General features: G+C 40.4%; 1 protein-coding gene across 3 annotated transcripts in view; it reads left to right on the top strand.

Moving 5' to 3' along the window:
• The window catches only part of SLC35A3 (solute carrier family 35 member A3), a 29159-nt gene extending 4383 nt beyond the window's left edge, over positions 1-24776 (top strand). For 2 of the 3 annotated variants that reach the window (XM_044432403.1, XM_044432402.1), the window contains exons 2-8: positions 12226-12430; positions 15472-15626; positions 15713-15835; positions 16750-16921; positions 18547-18665; positions 20324-20457; positions 23434-24776. In XM_044432403.1, the coding sequence (XP_044288338.1) occupies positions 12226-12430; positions 15472-15626; positions 15713-15835; positions 16750-16921; positions 18547-18665; positions 20324-20457; positions 23434-23524 (999 nt within the window). In that variant the 3' untranslated portion in view covers positions 23525-24776. Of the gene's footprint in view, positions 1-4722; positions 4804-9177; positions 9238-12225; positions 12431-15471; positions 15627-15712; positions 15836-16749; positions 16922-18546; positions 18666-20323; positions 20458-23433 lie in introns of all 3 variants that reach the window. The other variant, XM_044432401.1, reaches the window with a different exon arrangement.
• Positions 24777-25962: the final 1186 nt, after the last annotated feature.

A 25962-nucleotide genomic window follows, 5' to 3' on the forward strand; every position in this document is an offset into this window, starting at 1 on the left:
CTCAAAACTGGAGTTGACCCCAAAAAAGCATATTTATGAAAAGTAGATAGCATGACGCTCCCACCATTTTTATGTGTAGATGTTTTTCTTAAAAAACTGAATAAGCTTTTTATTTTTTCTTTAAAAAGCCGAATAAATTCCACTTTTAACCTTGTCACACTATCTCTTAAAATCATTCAGAGGACAATCTTAGCCAAGTACACTCAGTTATAAGCTCAACTGAGTTCAATAGGAGTTACTCCCAGGTACGTACATATAAGATCACAACCTTAGTGAATCAAGTTTCTACAGTCTCTTTGTTCCATTGTGCAATTGGAAGGATTCCCAAACCTCCAATGTAACTCTACTGTGCTGCAACCTGAAGCCATTGTGTATGCCTCCATTTCCTTCCCCCCAAACTTTAGTCACTTTATTTTTGACAAACGTATAGATATTTGCCAAATCCTCTGCTGAAATTATTTCTTCCCTTAACTTTCAGCCATTCATTCGTCATACAGCGTGCTAAGTGTGAATGTGTGTGCAGGCGCATGTATGGATGCGTGTGGCCCTGACCTCCAAGCCACAGCCTTTAGACTCAACCATTTATAACAGGGGTGGGAAACACATGGGGGCCCCTATCCTTTTTTGTGACCCCCCCCACAGTTTTCCTGAACATATTGGGATACATCTATTTAGCATCTGTGAAGTGCTTTGTGGAGTGATATCTCAAGTTTGTATTGAAGAATTTTATTCTGAGGTTTCTTAGCTGGGGGAACAGGCTTAAAGCGTGTTGGAATTAAAGATATTTAAAAAATGTGCGGGTTAGTTTATTTATTTATTTAAGATATTTGTATGCCGTCCTTTGCAAGAGCCTCAGGACGGCTTACACAAATAAAATTCTGAAGAACATAAACAATATAATATAAATAAATTGACAACCCACTCTGGCTGCAAATTAAAATGCGGTAATAAAAATTCAATATTAAAACTATTAAAATATTGATTAAATAAAAAGGTCTTAACCTGGCACTGAAAAACATATAATGATGGCGCCAGGCGGACCTCTCTGGGGAGCGCATTCTATAAACGGGGCTCCACCGCAGAGAAGGCCCTCCTCCGGGTACTCTGTCTCCTAATATCTTTCACAAAGGGTTCCCGGAGGAGGGCTTCTGCTGTCAATCTCAGGGGTCAGGAGGGCAAATAGGGAAGAAGGCGTTCCTTTAGGTATCCTGGTCCCAAGCCGTTTAGGGCTTTATAGGTAATAACCTGCACCTTGAATTGAGCCTGGACTTCGATGGGAAACCAGTGGAGCTGATAGAAGACTGGGGTTACATGAGAATAATGCCCAGTCCCCGACAGCATCCTGGCAGCTCTGTTTTGCACCATCTGAAGTATCCGGACTGTCTTCAAGGGCAGCCCCATGTAAAGCACGTTACAGAAATCCAACTGGGAATTCACCAATGCGTATGTTACTGTTGCTAGGCAATCTTCCTCCAGGTAGGGACACAGCTGATGGATTAGCTGAAGCTGAAGGAAAGTGCTCCTTGCCACCACTGTCACTTGAGCTTCCAAGGACAGCTCCGGGTCAAGGAGCACTCCCAAGCTGCGGACCCTGTCCTTTAGAGGGAGTGCAACCCTGTCCAGGTCAAGGCCCAAGTCACCTACCCAGGAACTCGATCCACCCACCAACAGGACCTCCATCTTATCTGGATTGAGTTTCAGTTTATTGGCCCTCATCCAGCCCATTACCTTGGCCAGGCACCGGTTCAGTACAGCCACTGCCTCACCTGGGTTAGTTGAAAAAGAGAGGTAGAGCTGAGTGTCATCAGCATACTGATGACTCCGCAGCCCAAACCTCCTGATGACCTCTCCCAGCGGTTTCATGTAGATATTAAAGAGCAAGGGGGACAAAATGGACCCCTGCGGTACTCCATGGCAAAGTTGCCATGGCGCAGAGCCAAAGTCCCCCAGCACCACCTTCTGGAATCAGCCGTCAAAGTAAGAGCGGAACCACTGCCAAGCAGTGCCTCCTACTCCCAATCCCGCCAGCCTATCCTGGAGGATACCATGGTCGATGGTATCAAAAGCTGCTGAGAGGTCCAGGAGAACCAACGGACACACTCCCTGTCTCTCTCCCTGCACAGGTCATCATACAGGGCGACCAGGTTAGATTCAGTACTGTACCCAGGTCTGAAGCCGGACTGAAATGGGTCCAGATAATCGGTCTCATCCAAGAGTACTTGGAATTGTCCCACCATCATCCATTCCAACACCTTGCCCAAAAACGGGATGTTGGCCACCGGTCTATAATTGGTGGCCATCTCTGGATCCAGAGATGCCTTCTTTAGGACAGGCCTGATTACCACCTCCTTTAAAGGAGCGGGCACCCAGCCATCCCTCAGAGAGGCATTAATAACCTCCAGGATCCAGGAACCAATCCCGTGTTTGGCTTTGGTCAGCAGCCATGAAGGGCAAGGGTCGAGTAAGCAGGTGGTAGGACGTACTTGTCCAAGCACCTTGTCCACATCATCAGGCCTCATTAACTGAAATTCATCCATTAATACCTGACCAGACGGAGTCATTGGTGTCTCCCCTAAAGGATCTGAATCAATTGCGGAGTCCAGCTTGTGACAAATCTGAGTGATTTTCTCCTTGAAGTGCTGGGCAAAGTCGTCACAGCGGGCCATCGATGGTGGTACAGGATCTTTCTTAGGGCCAGGGTATATCAGCCCATGTACCACTTGAAAAAGCTTCGCTAGATGGCACTATGAGGAGGCAATGGAAGTGGAGAAGAATTTCTTCTTCGCTGCCCTCACCGTCACAGCATAGGCTCGATAATGAGCACGTAAGCGTGTTCAGTCAGATTCATCCCGTGATTTCTTCCACCTACGCTCTAGACGTCTCCCAACCTGCTTCATTGCCCGTAATTCATATGTATACCATGGGGATGGACGGGCTCTGTGTGGCAGGAGAGGACGCTTAGGGGCGATGGTGTCAATTGCTCTGGCCATTTCCCCATTCCACAGTTCAACCAGAGCATCAACAGGAGCACCAGCTTTATCAACCAGAAAATCCCCCAGAGCCTCAGGAATCCATCCAGATCCATCCGGCTCCGAGGGTGGACCATCACAATAGGGTCTGCACCCTTACAGAGGGAAAGGCCAGCTCCGAGCTCAAACCTCACGAGGAAGTGATCTGACCATGACAAGGGAGTCAGATGCAAATTCCTCACCCTCAAATCACCCTCTTCCTGCCCCATCGAGAAAACCAGGTGCAGTGTGTGACCACGTTCATGGGTTGGGCCTGTGACATGCTGAGACAGCCCCATGGCCATCATGGAAGCCATGAAGTCCTGAGCCGCCCTGGTCAGAACAGTCTCGGCATGGAGATTGAAGTCCCCCAGGACCAACATCCTGGGGGTCTTCAACACCAGGTCCGAGACGATCTCCATCAGCTCAGGCAGGGAGTCTGATGGGCAGATGGGTGCATGGTATACCAGCAGAGTCCCCAGTCTGTCTCCATCACCCAGCGCGAGGTATAAGCACTCTAGACCTGGCCTCAAGAGAACAGGAAGCCCCATGAGAGCAATAGAAGCTCGGTAAATTAAAGCGACTCCCCTCCCCTCCCCTCCAGACATGACTGGTGCTGAACTAGATACCTGGGCGGGCACAGCTGAGAGAGGGCTACATTCTCCTCCCTCTCCTGCCCAGGTCTCTGTAATGCAAGCCAGGTCGACCCCCTCATCCACAATTAAGTGGTGGATGAGGGATGTTTTATTATGGACCGACCTGGCATTAAGCAGCAGCACCGTCAGGCCCAAGGGGCTGTTGATAAACTAACCCGGAACCTTCCAGCTAGGGGAATAACCAGAAGGTGGAACAGGTATCAACCATCTGTCCCTCCTTCTATGCCGACATGTTAATCCCCCAATGCCATTTCTCCCTCTGCCCAAGACCACCCCAATGGTGGAGCCCACACGCTCCCCAGGCAACCCCATAAAAGCAGCAGCAAGATGTGAAGTCACTAAAACAAATACAATGAAATACAATTTAAAACCCTCCAACCCACCCAGTACAAAAACACACAAAATTCCCGGCCCAGCCCAGCCCCACACAGCCCCAAATGGCAATGATGCCCTTAGGCCCACGGCGCCTCCCTGCGCCCCACCCCCAATCCAGCGCAGCTGCCACCCTCGCTGGGGGGGGGGCAAGGGCAGGGCCTGGGGAGAACTTGCCAGCACAGGTGGAGGAGCCGCAGGCCAGCAGTGTCCCCGGTCCAGCGGTGGCCACTGTCTGTTGGAGCAACGGTGGCGTCTGTGGGGCATCTGCGGCGGCCGGTCAGTCCGCGGGTGGCAGCGGTGGTGGGCCTGTCCTGTTTGATAGAACACGTAAATAGTTGTGCAATTATTGACGTATTACTTGCCTTAAAGACAGTGTAAGATAACAGTATAGCATTGCAAATGTTTTCCTGCAAGCACATTAGCTACTGACTGCAAGTGAGAAAAACTTTGTGACATCAGCCTTTTAGAGTCACCTCTTAATTGTGGAAATATTTCTTCTACAACAAAATGAATCCATTTCCCATAAACTTTGAGGATTGGTTTTTGCTGAAGGAGAACATCAGCATGAAAAGTCGGCATATGGCAAGCTGATGCTGCACAGATTTGAAGGCTTTTACTTTCATCTGAGATTGCATGGGAGAAACAGATCTGCCAATTACTGATATATAACCCTTTGCCAACAGTGTTGATTGAATAACATTAGGCTCTTCAACATTTCAAGTTTTGGAATCATGGCATCTAATGAAGAGAAGATTGTGCTTGAAGTTGGTATACTTTTATGCATTTTAAAAACAATGTTCCTGTTGTTTTATTGAGAAAATATATTTATTGTATTATAGCAGTACTGAAGTAGTACTGAAGCAGTACTGAACATTGGTTGGATTTGTAACATTGGTTTGGATCTCTCTCTCTCTCTCTCTCTCTCTCTCTCTCTCTCTCTCTCTCTCTCTCTCTCTCTCTCTCTCTCTCAACACAGAATTAGTTCAGTCTGCTGTAGGGAACGGGTGGGAGGATGAGCTGGACTGAAACATGATACAACTTTTATTGCATTTTAAACTTCCATTGTTTGATATAAATTGGGTGGGGACCCTAGAAAAGAATTTTACAGTCTGAGTACTGACAAGTTAACTGTGCCAGCTTTCTGCTTGTTAAACCAGGGAAGAAGGAAAGTAGAAGGCACAGGAAGTGACAGGTTGCCATCTGCTAGTTATAGCTTCTGAATTGGAGTGTGGCTGCTTGCCACAATCCCCACTGGACATTGTGGCTTCTTTAGGGGATCACCCATATAGCATTTCTATGGGGTTTACCTCCATTATGGTGGTATGTGCTGAAATTCTCTCTTTTATCATGCATTCTTATGGAAGTATGTGCATAAATGAAAATCCAGTTTTCAGGGTCTGTTAGACCCATCTAAGTCAGATCATGGAAAAAAATAGATTGTTTCAGTGAAAATAAGAGCATGAGATAAACAACTGATGCTTTCTTACCTAAGCGTTTTCAAAACCTCCTGAAGCTAACCCCATAACTTTATTTTATATGTCTGGTGTAGCCTGTTTAAAGGCAAAGAAATGTAGCCAGGTTTTGACACCAGAGTGATATACTCTCCAAGCAGGGTTTCCAGAAACTATTGCTTTCATTTTAATGTTGCGGTTGGGACCAGATGGTATGATTGCTTTGCAATACACTGTTAGAATTTTTACTAGTGGAGAAAAACGGGGGTAAAATGATGGGTGTGAGTGGTGATCTGAAATATATTTCTGCAACAGTTTAATTATTTTGAGTATGCCTTATCAGATAAGTTCATATTCTGAGCTTAGAATTTCTGTAACAATGATAAAGCATATCATCATAAACAATATGATGATTCAGGGATGCTAATGTTCAAGATGTTCTGGTTAACGTCACCAAATAGATACGTACAAGCTATCAGGGTATCTGCTCCTAACCCAAGTCCTGTTTAAATGCCTTTCGTTTAGAGTTTGTGAGGAAGCAAAACAACCAAGAGTGTTGTTGTTTTTTAATGGACAGAGAGAGAGGTAACTATTGGATAAGCTTGGTCCAGAAGTTGTAAAACTTGTCTTTTAGGCAATGTAGCCATCCTTCTTGCCTTGTGCAATATGTTTATTGGGTAATAGCCAGCAGCTGATGAGTTACGGTACCTCATTCTGGGGACTGGCTGCAGAAGAAAGGGAAAGGGGGACTGGAGAAGAAGAAGGAGGGAACCATCAGGATACAAGGTCAGCCTTCTGAAGCACTTTCCCCTGAAGCACACCAACTAAATGACCACTCTTCCTGCTTTGCTTTTGATGATTGTAAGCCTCTAAGTTCAAAGGTTTATGAGCACTGATTGCCCCCTAAATAACTTAAATTGGTCCTTGTTACTGTCTTGCATGTTAACTTCTTCAAATAATAGTTCCAAATGATTAGACCAATACCTGAATGTATTGGAGGACTCTAAGAACAGTTATGCATATCTGTTTCACTGCCAGGAGGAACATTTGGGCAAAGCTCCAAATGCCAGTCAGTGAAACTCATCTGCCTTTGGGTCCACACAGTTAATTTCCCCTGCTTGGAAACTATATTCTTCTAATAAGAAAATGGAAGAAGATGAGCAAATGCTGACCTGGGCATCATTTCTGTACCAGTGTACAACATGATAATATTCACAGTAATAGTTCCTTGCTGCAAACCCTTCCCTTCTTCTGTTGTTTCTGGAACAGTTACTCCCACCAATTTGTGGTATAACCTACCATCAACTTATTCCAAGCATTTATTGGATTTGGTCTGTGCTTGAAGGGAGACCCCTTGGGAAGCATATATGGATGCCTTCAGCTCTGTGACAGAGGAAAGGTGGGATATAAATGCAATGAACAAATCATGGACAATTGCCAATGAACTATAAATATGATAATTCATGATGACATTTAATTAAAACCTTGGTGCTTCGTTGTTAACGTTTCAGTGCTTAGTTGATTAATCTACTAGATTTATCACTTTAAAACTTTTGATCAAGTAAAAAAGATGTCCCTGGTTAATCATGGAGTTTTAAAAAATCTAAATTGTTTTTAATGCATGTCTATAAAACAACGAATCTTTTCTACAAGGAGGCTCAAGTTCCTTGCATGTGAAGGGGAGGGACCATCCAACTTCCTTGCCTGGACAGCAGATAACTGACCTGATGAAGAAAGAGAAGAAATGAATTTTTAAAGCCGTAAAAGAGGAAATGTAGACTTAGTCTCTTCATGTCTTGAGAATCTTAGTGCTTCCAAACCAGGAAGGATGAGGTAGACCAAGGGCGAGCAGTCTAAATCACCTTCTGAGGCATGCCTCTAAAGCTGTTAAGCAGCATTCCGCTACACAGCTGTCATCTGCCAGTGATGGGAAAAGAAGCTGTATGCTGTGACATGAGGCCATGGCTCAAAGAAACAGCTTGGTGGAACTCCAGGTTCTGTTACTCCTTGGTTCAGTGTGGGGTGGGGGGTGGGAAGATGGAATAGGCTGCAAAGGCAGATGGTTGTCTACTTTCTCTGTCATTTTAGCAATCATAAATGGCATCCAGCAGCAGTAGAGCCCAGAGATCCCCAGAGTGCTGAAGGTTTTGTCAGTAATTCCCCAGAAGGGCTCCATAAGGGGCTTCCCCTTTCCTGACTTTTTTTTAAATTTTGAACTTCATCACTATCACTAGCAGTGTTGAAATTCCTGCCTGCAGGGCTGAAATTCATCACAACGCATATAGCAACACTGAAGCCTAGCTTCTTACAGACCAATACAGTGGGGGAAGGATGGCAGCTCCCTGTCCCTTTGGAGCAAGCAGCTTCTGCTTTATCTGTGAGAGGCAAGGCTGAGGGTTAAAAGAAGTAGCCAATAGGAAGGCAGCCACCTCAAAGCATCCCCCCAACTCTGTTATGAATCATGAACCCAGAAGACTCTTGAACTTGTCAAATATTAGTCTGGCAGAAGAGGAAAGTTTTCCTGTAAAATTTTCAAAGCAAAAGTAGTGGGGGAGAACCTTTCTACCTTCTTCTCCTTAAACATGCCACTAGAGAGGCATATAAAGGCATTAGACACTGCAGAGATATCACCAAAATTTCTCAAATGTTTCTGCTATTATGTCATTTTTCCAGGGCTAAATTGGTCCAACCTTAAAAGCAGCCTAAAAATAATTTTAAATAAATAAATAAAATCTTCCTGGAACTAGGGTGAGAAGGCCTTTTCCATTGCAAGAAAGTTGCTCTTATGCATGCATTAGCAAATTCTTCTTGTCATTCATGAGGGAAAAAAGAAACCACTCAAATACATAATCTGATCCCTGACTTAAACGTGAACATGTCAGCACCTTTTCTGTGAAGCAACCTCAAACAACATTAGATTAAAAAAACAGTCTCTGAGGATGACAAATTGTATTACTAAAAGTACATTTTTGTTGCATTTCCAATAATGAGTTTTCAACCCAAATGGCATCTGATCATAAACAAGAGGGCCCATCAAAATCTTCCATAAGAAAAATATCCTATTAAATCTGCAGTTTGCAATACCTCAGTTAGTACCAAATGTGTTACAAACATATGTGGAAGCCGAACTCCTAATCAGGCTGAATGATGCAGAGAGAGAGATAAAGAAGTGCAAAAATCAGGCCCGATGATGTAGCCATGAGATCTCCCTTTAATAAAGGTATTGCTCAACTGTGCACAGGCAGATCATTTTAATGATTTGACATTTTGCTGGACTTTTGAGGCAAAAAGTCCTCCATAGACATTTAATTAGTCTCCAAAGAATGGCATAATTCAACTTTCTCAGTCCTGAAATATTTCAACAAGGGCATGAGAAATTAATTGCTGCAGAGTTTTCAATCCCGAAGTGAAGGTAGCAGCATCAGAATTTGGATCTTTTAAAAGCACAGAGTTTATAGTCAGTCTCTCTTCAGTCCTGTGGCTGTTGTGCAGTTTCTCATATAGGCCTTATGACATACAGTGACCTGTAATGAGCAAGTATTTTCCCTTCCCAGACAACATCCTTCTTACATTAAAAATGCAGGTCTCATTCTAAGAAGAAGAGGATATTCCAACCTCTTTTTCCTAATGCAGAGGCCAGTAATTAATTTGCAAATGTATCTAAGAGCTGCTTTCTACCCTTACTAGAGATGCTGTAATATCTGTGTTGATGGCAACATTCAGGACCATGGCACTATTCAGGACCAGGTATGAAACCTTTTAGGTAAGAAACCTTGCTTGGGAAGTGGAATTCCTGGAGGAGGCAATTGAAGAAACTGTCAACTAGTTGACTTTTGAAACAACCATATTAGTAGTCCAGGCCATTTTCTCTGATTTTTTTCATTATATGCCTAATCATTTTTAGAATAGCTCTTATTACGCCTTAGGTTTCTTGGACGTTTTCTTCATTGAATAAAAAAGCACTATTTGCTTTGATAAGCTTTCTTTAGGAACTGTACTAATATGCAGCACTAAATTCTCAAACAATAACTCTTAGTTTTACCTGTAAACCCCACACCTGTTTCCCTTTCAGTCAATAAAATAATGTGGGTGTTGAAGCCTTGCTCTTTCTTTGTATGCAAGGTAAGCTTGTTCCACAGGTTACAAGAGGAGTTTCTTTGTACCTCTTCATCCTGGTAGATAAGAAAAGGCACTAAGTACACTGTAGATCTTTGGGATTCCCCCTGGCTATGCCTGAGAAATATTGGTTTTCAATTCAGCCTACTCCTCAAGGAGGGCATGTGCCCAAAGAAATTCTAACAATTTCCAGAAACTAAACCTTTGTGAATTATTAAAGATGCAATCCTATGTATGTTTAGACAGGAAAAAGTCCTGCAACTCCAGCCCTGTTGGCTGGAAAATGTTGGGCTTATTGCTTTTCATGAAACCAGCAATGACCTTTCACTAGTGGAGTAATTGGCTACAGTTCTTGTGGGTAGACTAACCCCCTTAAAGTACATGCAAGGCAGCTATGTGAGTACCCACACTTGCTTTCAGTATATCACAAAACAGGCATCTTCTCTGCTCAATGTTTGGCAGGCAATTGTGGTAATAGTACTTCTGTTACATGTGAGCTGCTGGTAATGGAACCCTACATAGGTTAACATTAGCTTAAACATTCCAGTTATGACAACTGCTTCTTTTATCACCCAGAAAGGGAAATTTTGCTTACTTGTAATGTGTGCATCATCTAAATCCAAAGCACTTTTTCTTAGAACTATTATTTTTACTTACATGCAAATATATGCAAATTTAATCAGTTGTTTGATTGGTTAAAGCACATAGGGTTAAATGGTGGGTTTCTAGGATTGGGTGGCAGCCCTACATTCAATCCAGTAATGTTGTCAGTTTCCTGCATTTAATGACAACCGTTGCAGCATGGTCACTGCATTGCATTTAGTTTCTACATCATGCCACACTCCTGTTATACAGAATAAACTTAAAAGTTAACAATTGCAAGATTCAATGTTTTGCTTGATCCTACTTTATGATTAATATAAGCAGTTTTGACAGTCATTGCTCTTCTATGAGTTTGAGAAAGATTTTCCATTTCATTTCTTTTGGCAAATACCATCAAAAGACCATTGTAGAGCTTTCCCCAACTTTTTACCTTGTTCCAGATGTTTTGGACTCCAATTCTTCTCATGCCTGATTTTTGGCAACTTTGGCTAGGGCTGATGGGAGTTGTTTAAACATCTGGAGGGCACCAGGTTATAGTAGATGAATAAGGATATGAGCATCGAAATACTTTCACCCTGCTCACTTTTTCAGTTAAAAGTGATCCTTTCCTCTTAATTTTAATATAGAACACCTAACACTCTTGAAAGCTTGCATGCATATCATAGCATGCCAGTTGCCCACCTGGGAAGGAGGTTCGTGAAAATCAATTATTGTAGTACAGCAGATCAGTAGTCTGTAAAGCTGCTCAGTCTGAAGGGTGGGGGCTGCTTATGGCCTCTTTTTTCTTGCGTGTACCATGCATGATAAGTATTGTGATACTGCAATTAAATATAGCCAAGGACACAAATGAATTAATCCTAAAGGGAAACAATTTGTTCAGCTATGAGGACCATGATGGATATGCTCTGTGGCCTGTGGCAGATGAGGGATAATGCTACTTTTTGCTAGGTAGTTGGGAATGGAGCAGGGACCCCACTGAAGGAAGCTATTATGGATTGGGTGTGGTAAGATCACAACCATTCGGGCCCTGCCACTTTTATCTTCTGCCTCATTCACCTCCAGAGTGTGAAGGCTTACCTGAAATGGAATTCAACTCTTGGGCTGGAAGAAGCTCGGCACCCCTAGAGTAGCACGATTCCCTTTCCAATGAACCCATGAAGTTTCCTGATAAAGCTATACCACTGTTCCATCCTCTAACTGAGAATGCTCCATGTGCTTGCATGATCACTGGGTGTTTAATAAGCCACCACAGTTTGGTAACCAACATGCAGAGGCCAACTAATTTATTTATTTATTTATTTATTAAAACATTTTTATGCCGCCCCATTCGCCGAAGCCTCGGGGCGGCTCACATCATTGCCCTTGGCAGTGCCGCTCCCCATGGCATGGGAATGCAGCACATGTTGCTGTGGGCTGTTGAAAAGTGCTGGGGTAGCTTGCTAATCATGGAAAAAACTCCATAGGATTGCTGGGAAAGGGCATCTGGAGTTCTGCGCCACTGTAGCAGGCATACATCTCCCTTCCAAGGCTTATGTCACTGAGTTCTCAGTTAATTTGTACAATCAGCATTACAGCCTTGGCTCCTCTCTCTCTTCACATAGAATGCCTGGATTTCCTTAAAGTATAAATACTAATTTGTGGGTGTTAAATAGTTAAGAGAGAACCTTACATTGCTTAGCTGTCTTCCAAATGCCTCCTGCTTTGAGATGCTTTATCATTTAATTGGGTAATCAGTTACGCAGCTAAAAAAATGCACAGGGGTTTGAGCCTTCAGCAACCAAAGCAAGCAACAGCAAAATGTTTGTGTATTACTTTGGTCTCCCTTTCAGCACTGCCACTATGAACCATTTGCTGTGCATATGTTACAATGTCTTCCTTTAAAATGTGTTGGCTCATTGCGTTTTGTTTTCAGTGACTTCTCTCTATTTTAAGAGCTGTTCCTAAACAGGCTGCAGTGTCACTTGACCATTTAGTCTCTATTTGAAATTTAATTTATATGTTTTCCTTTTTCTTTAGGAAGGTGATAGTCAAGCAATGTCTACCAACTTAAAATACCTTTCCCTGGGGATATTGGTCTTCCAGACAACTAGTTTGGTTTTGACTATGCGTTATTCTCGGACACTGAAAGAAGAAGGACCTCGTTATTTATCTTCAACTGCAGTGGTCATTGCGGAGCTTTTGAAGATTATGGCCTGTATTTTGTTGGTTTACAAAGACAGCAGTAGGTGTTTAATTTAAAAAAAATCTTATCAGGAACCTCTTAATGTTTTGTTAACACAAACCGAATGTAACCTAACAGAACTAAATGTTGCTGTGTATCCTTCTTCCTGAAAGAAGAGTTCCTGGTTCTTCTGGTTTACAGCCAGCCTTCCTTTGGAAGGGCATTCCATCTTTTCCTTTTATCCTCCCATTCCAGTTTTCTTTTTCATCTGTCACTGTATGATAGTTGAGTATGCCCGTTGACCAGGGATAGGATGGGTCGGGTGGTACAGATAGGAATTTGTCTCTTGGTGTACTTCTGCATCTCTCTCTCTCTCTCTTTTTTAAGGTTTTAAGCCTTTTATTCTGAAGAACTTCAAAGCTATGCAGGCAATGAATAATGAAGGAGCTTGTAATGGTGGTGCTATGCAGATGTTGTCCCCTGCTTTCTGAGAGGCTTCACATTACCTTTTAATAAATTTTATTGTTTTCACTACAATCTAACTTTAAAAACAACGATTATTTAAGACATCAGATATACTGGGTTAACATCTTCCTCATTTTAACAGTCAATAGTCATATTCAAATCTATGCATAGTCCCGTTTCTCTAACTGATAATAAAACGAATTCCAAGTTTGGTAGAGATATACATCCTCCTTCAGAGACAAGATCGATCTGTCCCTTTCCATGCAGTCCAAAATCCTTTTTGAGCTCAACTTTCGGTGCATGACTTTTCACTCCTCCCGTAGTGAGCAAATAAATAAAATAAAATCCTTGCCATAGTAATTACATATAAGTTCAAATATATGGTCTATTTATCAATATCATTAAGAATAATATCTAATCAAAAAAAGAGAAAAGCCTTCAGATTTAAATTTGTGTTTACATTTCCAACGTCTAATTGACAAGTTTAAAAACATTTCTACTAAACTTAGCAATAAGAACTATAAGTCATTTACTTCTTTCTATCTTTCTATAGAACATTTGTATAGGTTTTCTTTATGTGAAATTACTAAGATTACCTTGATATTTCTTTCTCACAACTTTTATCGTTTCTATAACTCAATGTTATGTCCAACATTTTGTGCCTGTATTATCATAGTTTCCTTAATTCATTCATCTTTCATTTTATACCCAAGAAGAAGTTATACAATTCTTTGATCATTCTTTCATCCAGTTCTAAAATCATTTAATCAAATGTTACTAATTCCTTTATAGGATCATATATCCTATAAACTTCACATATCTCAATCATATTTGAACTTTATGCCACCAATAAATGTCATTACCCTTATCACCTATAAGCATGCCATCCCATTTATAAATCATATCCTTCAAGATATGTAATTCCCTTAAAATTATCCATTCTTCTAACATAGCTTAGGTTCACTCTGTAAACCAGGTCAGATTGTTTATCAGTCTCTTCCTTTTCCAAAACAGAAACATCTGTTAGCATAGTGTTTATTAAACCACTTAGGTTTTCATTTTTTGCTTCTAGTGTGTTCTGGAATCTCTCCAATATGGCAACTGAATCCTATAATAACTTATTTGTTTGTGTTAATTGTTGCTTCTCTTGATCCATCTTTTCAATTTTCTCTTCAAAAATTTCAGCCTTCTTTTTCACTTCTTGTATCTTTTGTTCATTTTGTTTTATTTTAATACCAGAACCTGCAAGTTGATTCATTATCTTCAAGACATAGCTATCCAATTTGTCCAATTCATCCTTTTGTTCCAAAGCAATTCTTGTGTAGCGTTTTGCATAGACTCTTAAGATGCTTGGATAGGTGTTAAAGATGCTTGTATTGCCAAGAGTGTTGTTTGTAAGCTTGGAGAAGCAGACGTAGATGCCACAGTTGATAGGTAAATTTTATCCATGATGAAAGTAAAAGGTTTAATTAAAACAATTTTTAAATAACCTGTTGTGATACTAAATAGCCACAAAAATCAGAGAGAGAAAAATAAGGGATTTTTTTTTTTGGCAAACAATGTATCTGTTAAAAAATAAAATGACCATAGGGTGGCAGCCAAAAAGTTATTTCTTCAACCATACAGAAACTGGAGGAATCTGATCGCCATGTCTCCAAAATGGAAATTTAAAAAAAGAGAGAGCTTTTTCTACCAATTAATTTAAAATAAGTTCAAATTTAATTCTTCGCCCTTGGGGAGACTAAACATAGAAAAAAAAATCTCTTCCAAGTCCCAAATTTGCCGAAGAGGTTCCCTCCCTCAGCCAAAGGGCCTTTCTTTTGTTATTCAGATTGATGGTTATTTCACAGATTCTTTCACAGGCAGTATTTTAAAAGGTTTAATTGCTCACCCAGCAGGTCCAATGTCCACTGTTAAGCTTCTTTTTGTTTTCTTCACTATTAATCCTTGCCGACAGCTTGTGAGGGGGTGCACCCCTCTCTGTCCATTCACTGAGAATTCCCCCGAATTTCTCCCTTCAGGTGAGGAACTGCCACCCCCCACCAGGCAGAAGTATGCTTGGGCTGCTAATCCCTACTTCTGCATATCTCTGTGTTTCCTCAAGCATGATAACAACACCCTCATGCATTTTGGTGACCTCATTTTGCCTATAGTCCTGTTGACACTCACCACCTGAGTTTGCTGTTAGAAGGAATGATACAGTATTGTGTTTTGGATATGACAACAAAAACAATTCAAGATCCAAAAAAGGCATGTGTTGGCATAGGAGGGAAATACATAAGCAGCTAGAATCTGTCATCCTGGTTTGACTGCAGAAGTTCCCCTTGCTGAAGAGACAACCTACTTAAAACTGTGCAATCCTTTCTCTTCAGAAGCAAAAAAGCAGATATGCCTGTGCCTTTGTCTGCTTTACTGCTTCTTGGCACATATATGTACTTGATACCAACCCTTCCCTGCACTTTTTCTATTTGTTTTGGATGTATATTGATTATATGTATCACTTTTACTTAGAAACTGCAGATTTAAAACAAAGCTTTAAATCTTCTAGCAAAAAGCAGATTAAAATTTATAGACAAGATTGTAACCTGGCAGTCCTTAAACTTTAAAATAGTCTTATAATCTCTCTTTTTGCATAGAGTGTAATTTACGATCTCTGAACAGAGTGCTACATGATGAAATCCTTAATAAGCCAATGGAGACACTTAAGCTAGCCATTCCTTCTGGGATTTACACACTACAGAATAATCTGCTATATGTTGCCTTGTCAAATCTGGATGCAGCCACTTACCAGGTACTTGCTTTTGATGGTTTGTTGTTCTTAGATTGGTGCAAACCAACAATGAGTTATTTTGATCATTTTGGGTTTTGTCTTTCCAGGTCACGTATCAGCTGAAAATTCTTACCACTGCATTATTTTCTGTGTCCATGCTCAGTAAGAAATTAGGTGTATATCAGTGGCTTTCATTAATGATTTTGATGGCTGGAGTTGCATTTGTACAGGTAAATATTACTATAAACATGCCCTTGAGTATTAAGTGATTATTGTGTCACTAGTAGATACGTGACTAGTGCCTCACAACCATTTTATACTCCACTCAAGTAGGATTGGTCTCCAAATGTCAAGGGCTTCAGGCTCCATTTCAGCATACTAGTAACAGTGGAAAGGAGGCTTATTCATATGGCAGACAGAACACTACTTGTTACTGTTTAAACTGTGAACACTGAAATTCTCATTATTAAATACACAGAGATCACATCACAGCAGGCTGAATTGGGGAACGGTTTCTTCCGTTAGAGTCAGTCGCTGGGTTCACACAATACAATAATCAGTACTCAAGGAACTGAAGCCAGCTGTGATAACCAGCCCTGGTTTGTTAACCACAAACAACCCACAGTTCTGCTTCGTGGTGTCTGTGAAATCACACATACGGGCATTGGGGTTGTTGTCTTCTTTGAATCTGATCTCACCATGTGTCCAGGGAAGCAGTGAGCAAGGCACTAGGCAGGAGCAGTGAACCCCTCTTGCTCTTCTTGCCAGGCTTGCCGAGGCCATCACTGGTGGCAGCTGCCCCACCAAGGCTTGAGTGGCACATGGGAGCAAGTGTCATGCCACCTCTTCCTTAAAACATTCCTTAATTTTTTGCACAGCTGAATGTACACAAAGCTTTTTTGTAATTACTCTGCCTTTATTTGACAACTGTCCAATGCGTCAGTTTGGAAAGTTACTGATGGGTAAAAAGGTTGTGTGAATCGGCCCTAAATAAGAGCTGGATGGGAAATGTTTCTGGTATTCTATTGTAACTCTTCACTTTTCATAAACAAGGGAAGTTATAAACTCCGTATACTGTTAATTTTGTTCAGCAACATGTATTTACCATTTTAATATGCACAGCTATTTTGCTTGTTTCTTTTAGTGGCCATCAGATTCACAGGTAGCAACAACTAAAGAACTTTCGGCAGGATCACAATTTGTGGGCCTGATAGCAGTACTTATAGCATGCTTTTCAAGTGGATTTGCTGGAGTGTATTTTGAGAAAATTTTGAAAGAAACAAAACAGTCAGTATGGATTAGGAATATTCAGCTAGGTAAGTCTTATCTGGAGAAAAACGCAGAGCAGAGATTTAAATCAGGGTGCAGTCAAAGTACCTCAGTGTGCTAAGTATAATCAAATTGTTATCAAAGCATATGCCAAATTTTCCATTAACATTGCTAACAGGAACTCCAGCAGTTGCATCCTGTTCAGAATGCAATTGTTGTTCACTTATTGTCTGACTCAACTTGTTTTGTTTGATTTGTGATAGCATCTAATGGGTGCTAAAGCGCATGGCTAGGATCCAAAGTACAGTGCAACTTGTGCATGAGAGCAAGGGGACTTTTTGCTTGGATGTGTTTATTTTTGAACAGCAGCTCCCCCATGCCATGTGAAAAACTTCTTTTGAAACTGAGAGGATTTATTTAGTGGGTACTCATTTGGCCAAAGACAAAAGGAAAATAAGCCACCATGGCTTATGTCCCCACTCTGTCTGTGCCAGTTGGGCTCTGTCAGACTGCTGTAATTACTCTTGCCTGGTTCAGTTTGACATGTCAGTGTGGCAATTTACAAATCACCTGGTTCAAACACACAACAAATGGCACCTGTTGAGAGTAATTATTTTCCTTTCCTGGTCGTGTGAACCTATTCACAAAGTCATCTTTCTCCTCTGTTTAACTCTCCAGATCCTGGCATATGGATCAGAGCTGAATTAAAATTGACTGGGTATTTGCAAGTCATACTATAATATTAATGGAGCAATTGTATATCCTATCCCTAACAAGATCTGAAAACAAATGTATTCCTCTCCCAACTCTTGGTTACTCATTATGGGGTTAAAGTCCAAAAGAATGGCATTGTTGCCTGCACATACTGTCACAGGTATACCAGGAGTGCATAGAAAAGGGCATCTCCAACTCAGTTTGTGTTAACTTTATAACTGTAAGGTTTTTTTGTAGCAGAAGGCCTCATGCTAGCGATTGAAACCATCCTTAATAATTTATTATGTTTGCTGAGAGGCTTTCCACTAAAAGCAGTCAGGCAAAATGTATAAAATTCTAATATGGGCATAACAATGAAACAACAGTAACCATAAAATGTAACATAACATTAACTCCATTTAAAAAGCACAGAAAAATAAATAATTTTCTATACTACACTTAAACTTTAATACTGAGATAGCTTGGCAGGCATTCCAGGGAAACTGATTCTAAGCAGTGATGCTACCACAGAGAATATCCTGATCTGGCTCACACAAGATGCCAATTCATATAGAGAAGGCACCGAGAGTAAAGTTTCTCCAGGAGACGTTAAAATAATATGGAGCTTAATATTTTTATTCAGTTTGTTTATTTCAGATTTTATAAGCTGCCTTTCTGCCTGATGGCTTCCTGAGGTAGCTAAAAGATAAAACTGCAAGCAGTAGTTTGATTTGTAGGTTTGAAAATGCCTTCAGCAGTTTCTCCATGTAGAACACAGTATAATAATTGGTAGAGAAGGTTACCACCATATGACTGTATCCAGTGTTAGCTTAAGATCCGTTCATTTCAGTGCATCAGTTCTAAGTAGGATTAACAATTAATACAAATGTATGTCTTCACATAAATCTTGGATTAAAGTTATCTCTTCCTTTTTTTTACTAGTTGTTTCACTTGATTCAAAATCTGTCTTGTCTTTCAGGGTTTTTTGGTAGCATATTTGGATTGATGGGTGTGTACATTTATGATGGGGAACTTGTATCACAGAATGGCTTTTTTCAAGGTTATAACAAGCTTACCTGGATAGTTGTCATTCTGCAGGTAATTCATCAATGGTTATACTTTCACAAATAAAAATTGGCTGGTTTTGTTTCTCCTCAGAACGAAAGTGCCCATTTTCGGAGGAAATTGCTACTGCTAGTGTTTAATCTAGTGAGACCCAGTGTGGTGTAGTGGTTAAGAGCATGGGGCTGGGACTCAGACGATCTGGGTTCTAGTCCCCGCTCAGCCATGGAGCCAACTGGGTGACTTTGGGCCAGTCACACTCTCTCAGCCCAACCTACCTCACAGGGTTGTTGTTGTGGGGATAAGATGGAGGAGGAGATGTAAGCTGCCTTGAGCCCTTTGTAGGAAAAAGGCAGGATATAAATTGAAAAATAAATAAAATAATCAAAAGATGAATTATGCTCATTCAGTTCAATTACTAGTTAAACTTATTTTGATTTTTAAAAGTTGCCCCATTGATTAGAAATATTATTTTAAAATAATTATTTTATTGTAAGCATTTATATAAGCAAAACAATGACAGCACCACATTCTCACCAAACTATGCAAGGCAATTGTCAATTTAGAAGTAACATTTTCCTTCTTTCTTATTGAGGAAGAAATACCTATTCTAAGATGGTGCCTTCTGTGGCATATGGATATTGTCTAAAAATTAAGTATGCTTTTTCCTCAGACTAGCTTATTCATATGCAAATCTATGCAGAATTTCTCAGTGAAAATCTTTTAAATTATATTTTCTTTAATCAGTTGGCCACTCCACTATTAATGATAACACTATTTTTAAATATCATTGCCCCACATATTGGCTCATCAAAGGCTGTTTATGTTGAGAAGCTCAACACAAAAGCAGCATTTTAAGATACAATCCAATCAAGATACCATGAGACCCCAAAATTGGAAAATTACAGACATCTTCAAAGCTGGAAAACAGCATCTCTTTCTTCCTCCTCCTCCTACTTTGCATTTCTTCTAGACAACTGTTTTTGTCTGTCTAGCTGGTATGTTTAAGATGGGTAGGGAAGGAGACTGGAGCCGAATCAAAATAACGCATTTTACACTTTCAATCAACTGTAATAAATGCTTAGGGACATCCTGTTCCTGAGATGTTAGCACAACAACTTGTACCTGGAATTCTCAGTTGTTAAACCATGGACAGTTGTTGGGTTAACTCTGAATTGTTTAACCACTACATGTGTAGCTCTTCTAATATTTCGGGCAGTTTCAACTCCTGCCCTCACACTGGCAGGAATGACCATCAGAGCGACAGGAAGCTGAGGCTTCCTACAGCAACCAGAAACTAGCCAAAATTAGAATTTCTAGAATGGTGGAAATAAGCTCCACTGACATGCCTTCTTTCAAAAATGCTTTTTAAGATAGTTACCAGTGTTTAAGCAAGAAAGTTTAGCTTTTCATTGTGCTGGCAGCCACTCCTTCCAGTGCAACTTAGTGGGCATTGGCAGCCAGCACTGGATACTGCTCAAAATGTTTCTTTTCCTTCAGGGTGGAGTTCTTTTTTTAGTGGGGGTTGTGAATATGCAATAATATGCCAAGGCAGATTTAATTGATTAAAGTTGGCCTGATCAATTAAAAGCTCAACAGTCCTATGCATGTTTAGACAGAAAAAAACTTACACATTGTAGCCCTTTTTGCTGCCTGAACATCTGGTGACAACTTACTTTTTAATGTTTTGTCAGGCACTTGGAGGACTTGTTATAGCTGCTGTTATAAAATACGCAGACAACATTTTGAAAGGATTTGCAACATCCTTGTCTATTATATTGTCAACATTAATCTCATACTTCTGGCTGCAAGATTTTGTCCCTACAAGGTAAGAATAGGTTTCATAATGAATTTGAAAATAGGAATAATTCACTTGGGTGTAAATTATCATCATTAAGCTGCATTTAAACACTTGGGTGAGCTTGTAAGATAAACAATTGACAATATAGTTGAGTGTCTGTGCTTTAAATGCAGTTTTATGGGGTTTACCCTAATTGTAAATAGGGTTGTAGTCATCCTGTAACAAATCAGTATATTCATGTGGATTACGAATCCATACTTTCTAGGGAGAGTTCATCATGACTTGCAGAAGATATGTTTGTGCACTCCAACTGCCTGGGCCCCATATGAAAGCTGAATTTTGTGTCCTGTATGCTGATTCCTGTCATACCATTGTTCCACTGATTTTCTTTTATAACACCTTATATACATCTTATTTTAAGTTTGGAACGGAAGGCATTTCTCAATGTATGGTTCCTAAGAGCAACTAGTCAAAAGAAATGGTGGAGCTATTCCATCTCTCTCCTTAATGGATTTTCTTTGGTGAGAAAAAGAGCAAGGGATGATAGGAAAACATTGGATGATGGGGGAAAAAACCCACTGTGGATGATAGGTCACTATGATTTCTTGTGTCATGTGAACCTGGACTGCTTCCCAAAGGGTGGCTTGTTCAAAGTTGGGGTTGTTGTATCCACAATGTATTATTTCATTGTCCAAACACAAACAACCCACTGTACATTGTAGGAAGCAGCTACAAGCTGCTCAGCAAGAGCAGCAAATACCATGCCACTTTTTCCAAGCTAGGCTGGGCCATCACCAGTGCCAGATGCCTGATTGACACCCCAGTGGCTCAGTAAAGCAACCATCACTGGGTCTGTATCCCAGCCATGACCGTGCATTCTTGTGAGATTTCTGTGGCTTCCCCTCTTCTCTCCTTTTCTTCCCTCCTCCAGATATCACTTTTCATAACTAGTGACAGCTCTTCAAAGTGCTTTTAGTGGGCACATCAGAGAGATTGTCACTGGTTCATCAACCTTTATTTTTTTTTTTAGTGCAAGAAATTTGTGCACTTTTTTGAACTTTTTACAATTCATTTTTATTGAACTTGTGCACTTATGCGGATCTGAAATAGCAAGGCTTACGTGTATAATGTTCTGAGATCTGTCTGCTATGAAAGTGTTGCAGACAACAGTAATGGTAACTGACAGAGGGGCTGCATACAGCTTTATTTTTAACTTTGCTTTCTCTTGACACCTGTCCAAAAACAAAGCAAACAAACAAACCAAACCCCAAAGCCTCAAAAGATTCTTGTTAATGAAAGGGAGTGGCTACTGATCAGCCCCCTTCATGGCAAGTTCCTGTTGGCATTCTGTTTTGACCTGACTTGTTAGGTTCCTCATACTTTCCCACCTTTCCTGAGTCTAGGTAGCCAGGAAAGTGGAAAAGTGCAAGCCACCCCTTTTTACTGGAGTGTGGAGAGCTGACAGCTAGCTGTGAGAACTAAGCTCCTTTACACAGACATGTAGCCCTATCTAAAAACCATGGACACCTTTGCCAACAAAAGTGTGTTTGAAAAAAGAACAGATACTGTAGTGTCTCACAAATGAAAGAGTTTTCAGTGTAGAAGAGAGAGAGAGAGAGAGAGACAGAGAGAGAGACAGAGAGAGACAGAGAGAGAGAGAGAGAGAGAGAGAGAGAGAGAGAGACAGACAGACAGACAGATGGACAGACAGACAGACACTGGACCAATTTCCTCTGATGCAACATGACTTGATTGTGATTTTAAGAGTAACCATCAATAAGCTAAGAAGTTATAACAGGTGAAGCAGTGGCTGTACTGAACTGGTGCCTGGCCGAGGTAATGGGCTGGATGAGGGCCAATAAACTGAAGCTCAATCCAGACAAGACGGAGGTCCTGCTGGTAGGTGGTTTGAACTCCTGGGTAGGTGACTTGGATCTTGTCCTGAATGGGGTTGCACTCCCTCTAAAGGACAGGGTCCGCAGCTTGGGAGTGTCCTCGACCCGGAGCTTACTTTGGAAGCTCAAGTATCGGCAGTGGCGAGGAGTGCTTTCCATCAGCTTTGGCTGATCCATCAGCTGCGTCCCTACCTGGAGGACGACTGCCTAGCGACAGTGACGCATGCATTGGTTACTTCCCGGTTGGATTTCTGTAACGCGCTCTACGTGGGGCTGCCCTTGAAGACAGTCCGGATACTTCAGATGGTGCAAAATAGAGCAGCCAGGTTGCTGATGAGGACTGGGCGTTATTCTCATATAACCCCAGTCCTCTACCAGCTTCACTGGCTTCCCATTGAAGTTCGGGCTCAATTCAAGGTGTTGGTAATTACTTATAAAGCCCATAACAGCTTGGGACCCGGATACCTGAAGGAACGCCTGCGGCCATATTTGCCCTCCCGCCCCTTGAGATTGGCAGCAGGGGCTCTCCTCCGGGAGCCTTCCGTAAGAGATATCAGGAAGCAAAGTTCCCGGAGGAGGGCTTTCTCTGCACTGGCACCCCATCTGTGGAATGCGCTCCCCAGAGAGGTCCGCCTGGCGCCGTCGTTATTTGTTTTTCAGCACCAGGCCAAGACCTTTTTATTCAAACAGTATTTTAATAATCTTTAATATTTATAGTTTTAATTATGCAGCCAGTGTGTTTCCAAGTTTTAATTGTAATTGTAATTCTATTTGTTTTATTTATTTGTTGTTGTGAGCCGTCACAAGGCTGTGTAGCAATGGGGACGGCATATAAAAACTTTAAATAAATAAATAAATAAATAAATAACATATTCTTCTGCAATACTGCCAATTACCATGTAGCCTTAATAGGATATTTTTAGTTTCTTAAGAGTTGTTCCAGGTCCTTTATAGACATCTGTAGCTGACCTGGCCATTCATTACATGCCTAAGACTGGAAAAAGTAAAAGTAATGAATATTCCTATTCTTAAGAATGTATTTTTATCAATATACTGTCTAGTTTATGAATGTACAAAAATATTCTAAACATTTATTCTCTTCTTTTAGTGTTTTTTTCCTTGGAGCTGTTCTTGTAATAGTTGCTACATTCCTCTATAGTTATGACCCAAAGCCTGCAGTGAATCCTATTAAAGCATAGCAGACTCTTTCATACAAGACCATTTTGCCAAGACTGTGCATTCAGGACCTCAAAATAACTCTGCACAGAAGACCATCAAACACTAGAAAGGAAGAGTTTACACTGTATCTGAAGAATGACATTAAATAATGGTATATGGGATACAGAGGGGTCAAAAACAGAAAATAGTATGTGCCTCTGAAAAAGAAGAAAGGCCTACAGCAAAACTTGAAGGGAAAATGCTGCCTCTAGTACTTACAGTTAGAAATGCTTCCAGCTTGAACTCTGAGGTTGAATCAGAATGACTTACTGTTTTTGACAGCTACAGAAATGTCCTATGCACTCTTCTCGCAAGAGCTTGTAACAACACTTGTTGAATCATACCTGTTTTTGCAAATTGACTATTTCGTCTTAGTAAGTATGTTTTTTTTAACTTGCTGTATATGTATATGTATCAAATCAGAGAAATAAGAACTAGTTCTACAGTAATATTTCTGATTTTGGTGTTCCTATTTAAAAACCTGCAAAGTACGATTGAATTATTCTCATTTCCAGATTTTTAGTATTTTATATAGTAAGATGAATTAATAAACAAACATTAGTGTTATACACACACACACACACACACACACACACATTTCTTACAATAATCTTTCTTGATAAGATTCCATGAGAGGAAGAATATAATACTTTTACCGTTTGTGAATTTCATCAGTCATGTGAGTGTGTATATGAGGAGGGGGATGGGCTTGGTCACTAAGAGCTCAATTCTGTGCATGCTTAGACGGAAAAAGATCCAGACTGGCTAGAGAATGCTGCGAGTTGTAGGACCTTTTCTGTCTAAAGATGTATAGGATTGCACTTCAACTATGTTGCTGCACCATTCCCATTTAAATAAAAGGAGGCCTTATTTAAATACATGACAAGGCCTATTGAAATAAAATGGTGGCAAGCACAACTACAGTGCCTGCTGTTTTTCGTGTGTTTGGCAAATGGTCATGATACAGTGCCATCACTCAGATCAGATAGGGGTGTGTTTGGTCGAAGAACAATTCCTTTTCTCAATAAGCAAAAAAAAAAAAAAAAAAGTGATTAATTTAGAGTTCATTTCACTGCTTAAATGTTTGATTTGAAGATACTTTTCAACTGTATTTTTTTAAAGTAGCCATTGTAACTATTTTAAAGTATTATGGTTCCTTTTGGAGCTGCGGTGGTATATCATGTGTATATACTGTACTATATTACAGAGCTTTAAAAATACTTGGGAGAATTATGTAAGTAAAGCAATTCTGTTCATTTGCAATGTTGAAATACATGCTAACTGTATGAAACGGGAAATGAAGAATATTATTGTGCAATAAACAGAGGGCTTTATTCCTCTTAGTTTGAGCAGAGCGATTGTCATAGGGCCCAGTGGAACCCTACCCCTTGTGGATGAACATGAAACTTGGAGAAAAAAAAATGAGCTGGGGTGCAGATTGAAAAGGAAGGGTTGAATATGTCCTCATTCCAGGTAATTGCCATAAGCAAAGAAGGGTTCCATTGTCCATGTGACAATCCTTATATGCACGTGTGGCTGCAGTTACACCAATAGGGATAATACCTGTAGGATTTAAATCCAAAACTTTTTTAAAAAATTCCCAAAGACAGAAAGCCAGTTAGATACAACAGAAAAGCTCTGTGTAATATATGTTGGATGCTTCCATTCAGAGGTAGAGAAGTGTGGATTGTGTTCCAAGCCTTCATAGGAATTTTTGCTAGAAAATTTCAGCTTCATCTTTGGAAGGTCTATTGGCAACTTGTGATTCTCCATACAGATATGTCACTGGAACAATTTGGCACTAAGGAACTTTTTTTGGTCCATAATAATATTGTATTATGCTATTATGCTATTTCTTTAATCACAAATGAAATGTTAATGATCATGCACCTGCCATGTCTTCACTGATAACAGAAGTAATTTATGTTCCAAACATTGATTTGGAAAAAGAAATAACATGTTTGTAATGGTAAAGAGTTTTCAAATGTTTTCCAAAATGTCACTGATGACTTGACTACCCATATTTAATAGAAAATGATAGATAATTTTGAGGGATGTGAAAGTGAACATATCTAACTTTTCCCTATCTTGAATGAACCAGTTTTGTGCCTGACTAAAAAAAGCAGAGTTCTTTATAATGTTAGCATGAAGAAAAGACTGGAAAACCTCTCACTCAGATTGTTATAGCAATGGCCTAGCACAGAACCCTTCCACAACCAGGTGTTCTCCAGATGTTGGATTACACTTTCCAACATTCCTTTTTTTTTTTGCACATTTTTATTAAGATTTTAAACTAAAAACTAAAAAAATAATCATCAAATACATTGGACGTACTGGGTCAGCCCCCTATAACATATCTTTTAAGCATTCTATAATCATATTCAAATCAATTTATAAAAATTTAAAGACATCTTTAAAT

The sequence above is a fragment of the Varanus komodoensis genome, unplaced genomic scaffold (genome assembly GCF_004798865.1).
Source record: "Varanus komodoensis strain SLA01 unplaced genomic scaffold, ASM479886v1 scaffold24, whole genome shotgun sequence".
In the NCBI taxonomy this organism is placed as follows: Eukaryota; Metazoa; Chordata; class Lepidosauria; order Squamata; family Varanidae; genus Varanus; species Varanus komodoensis.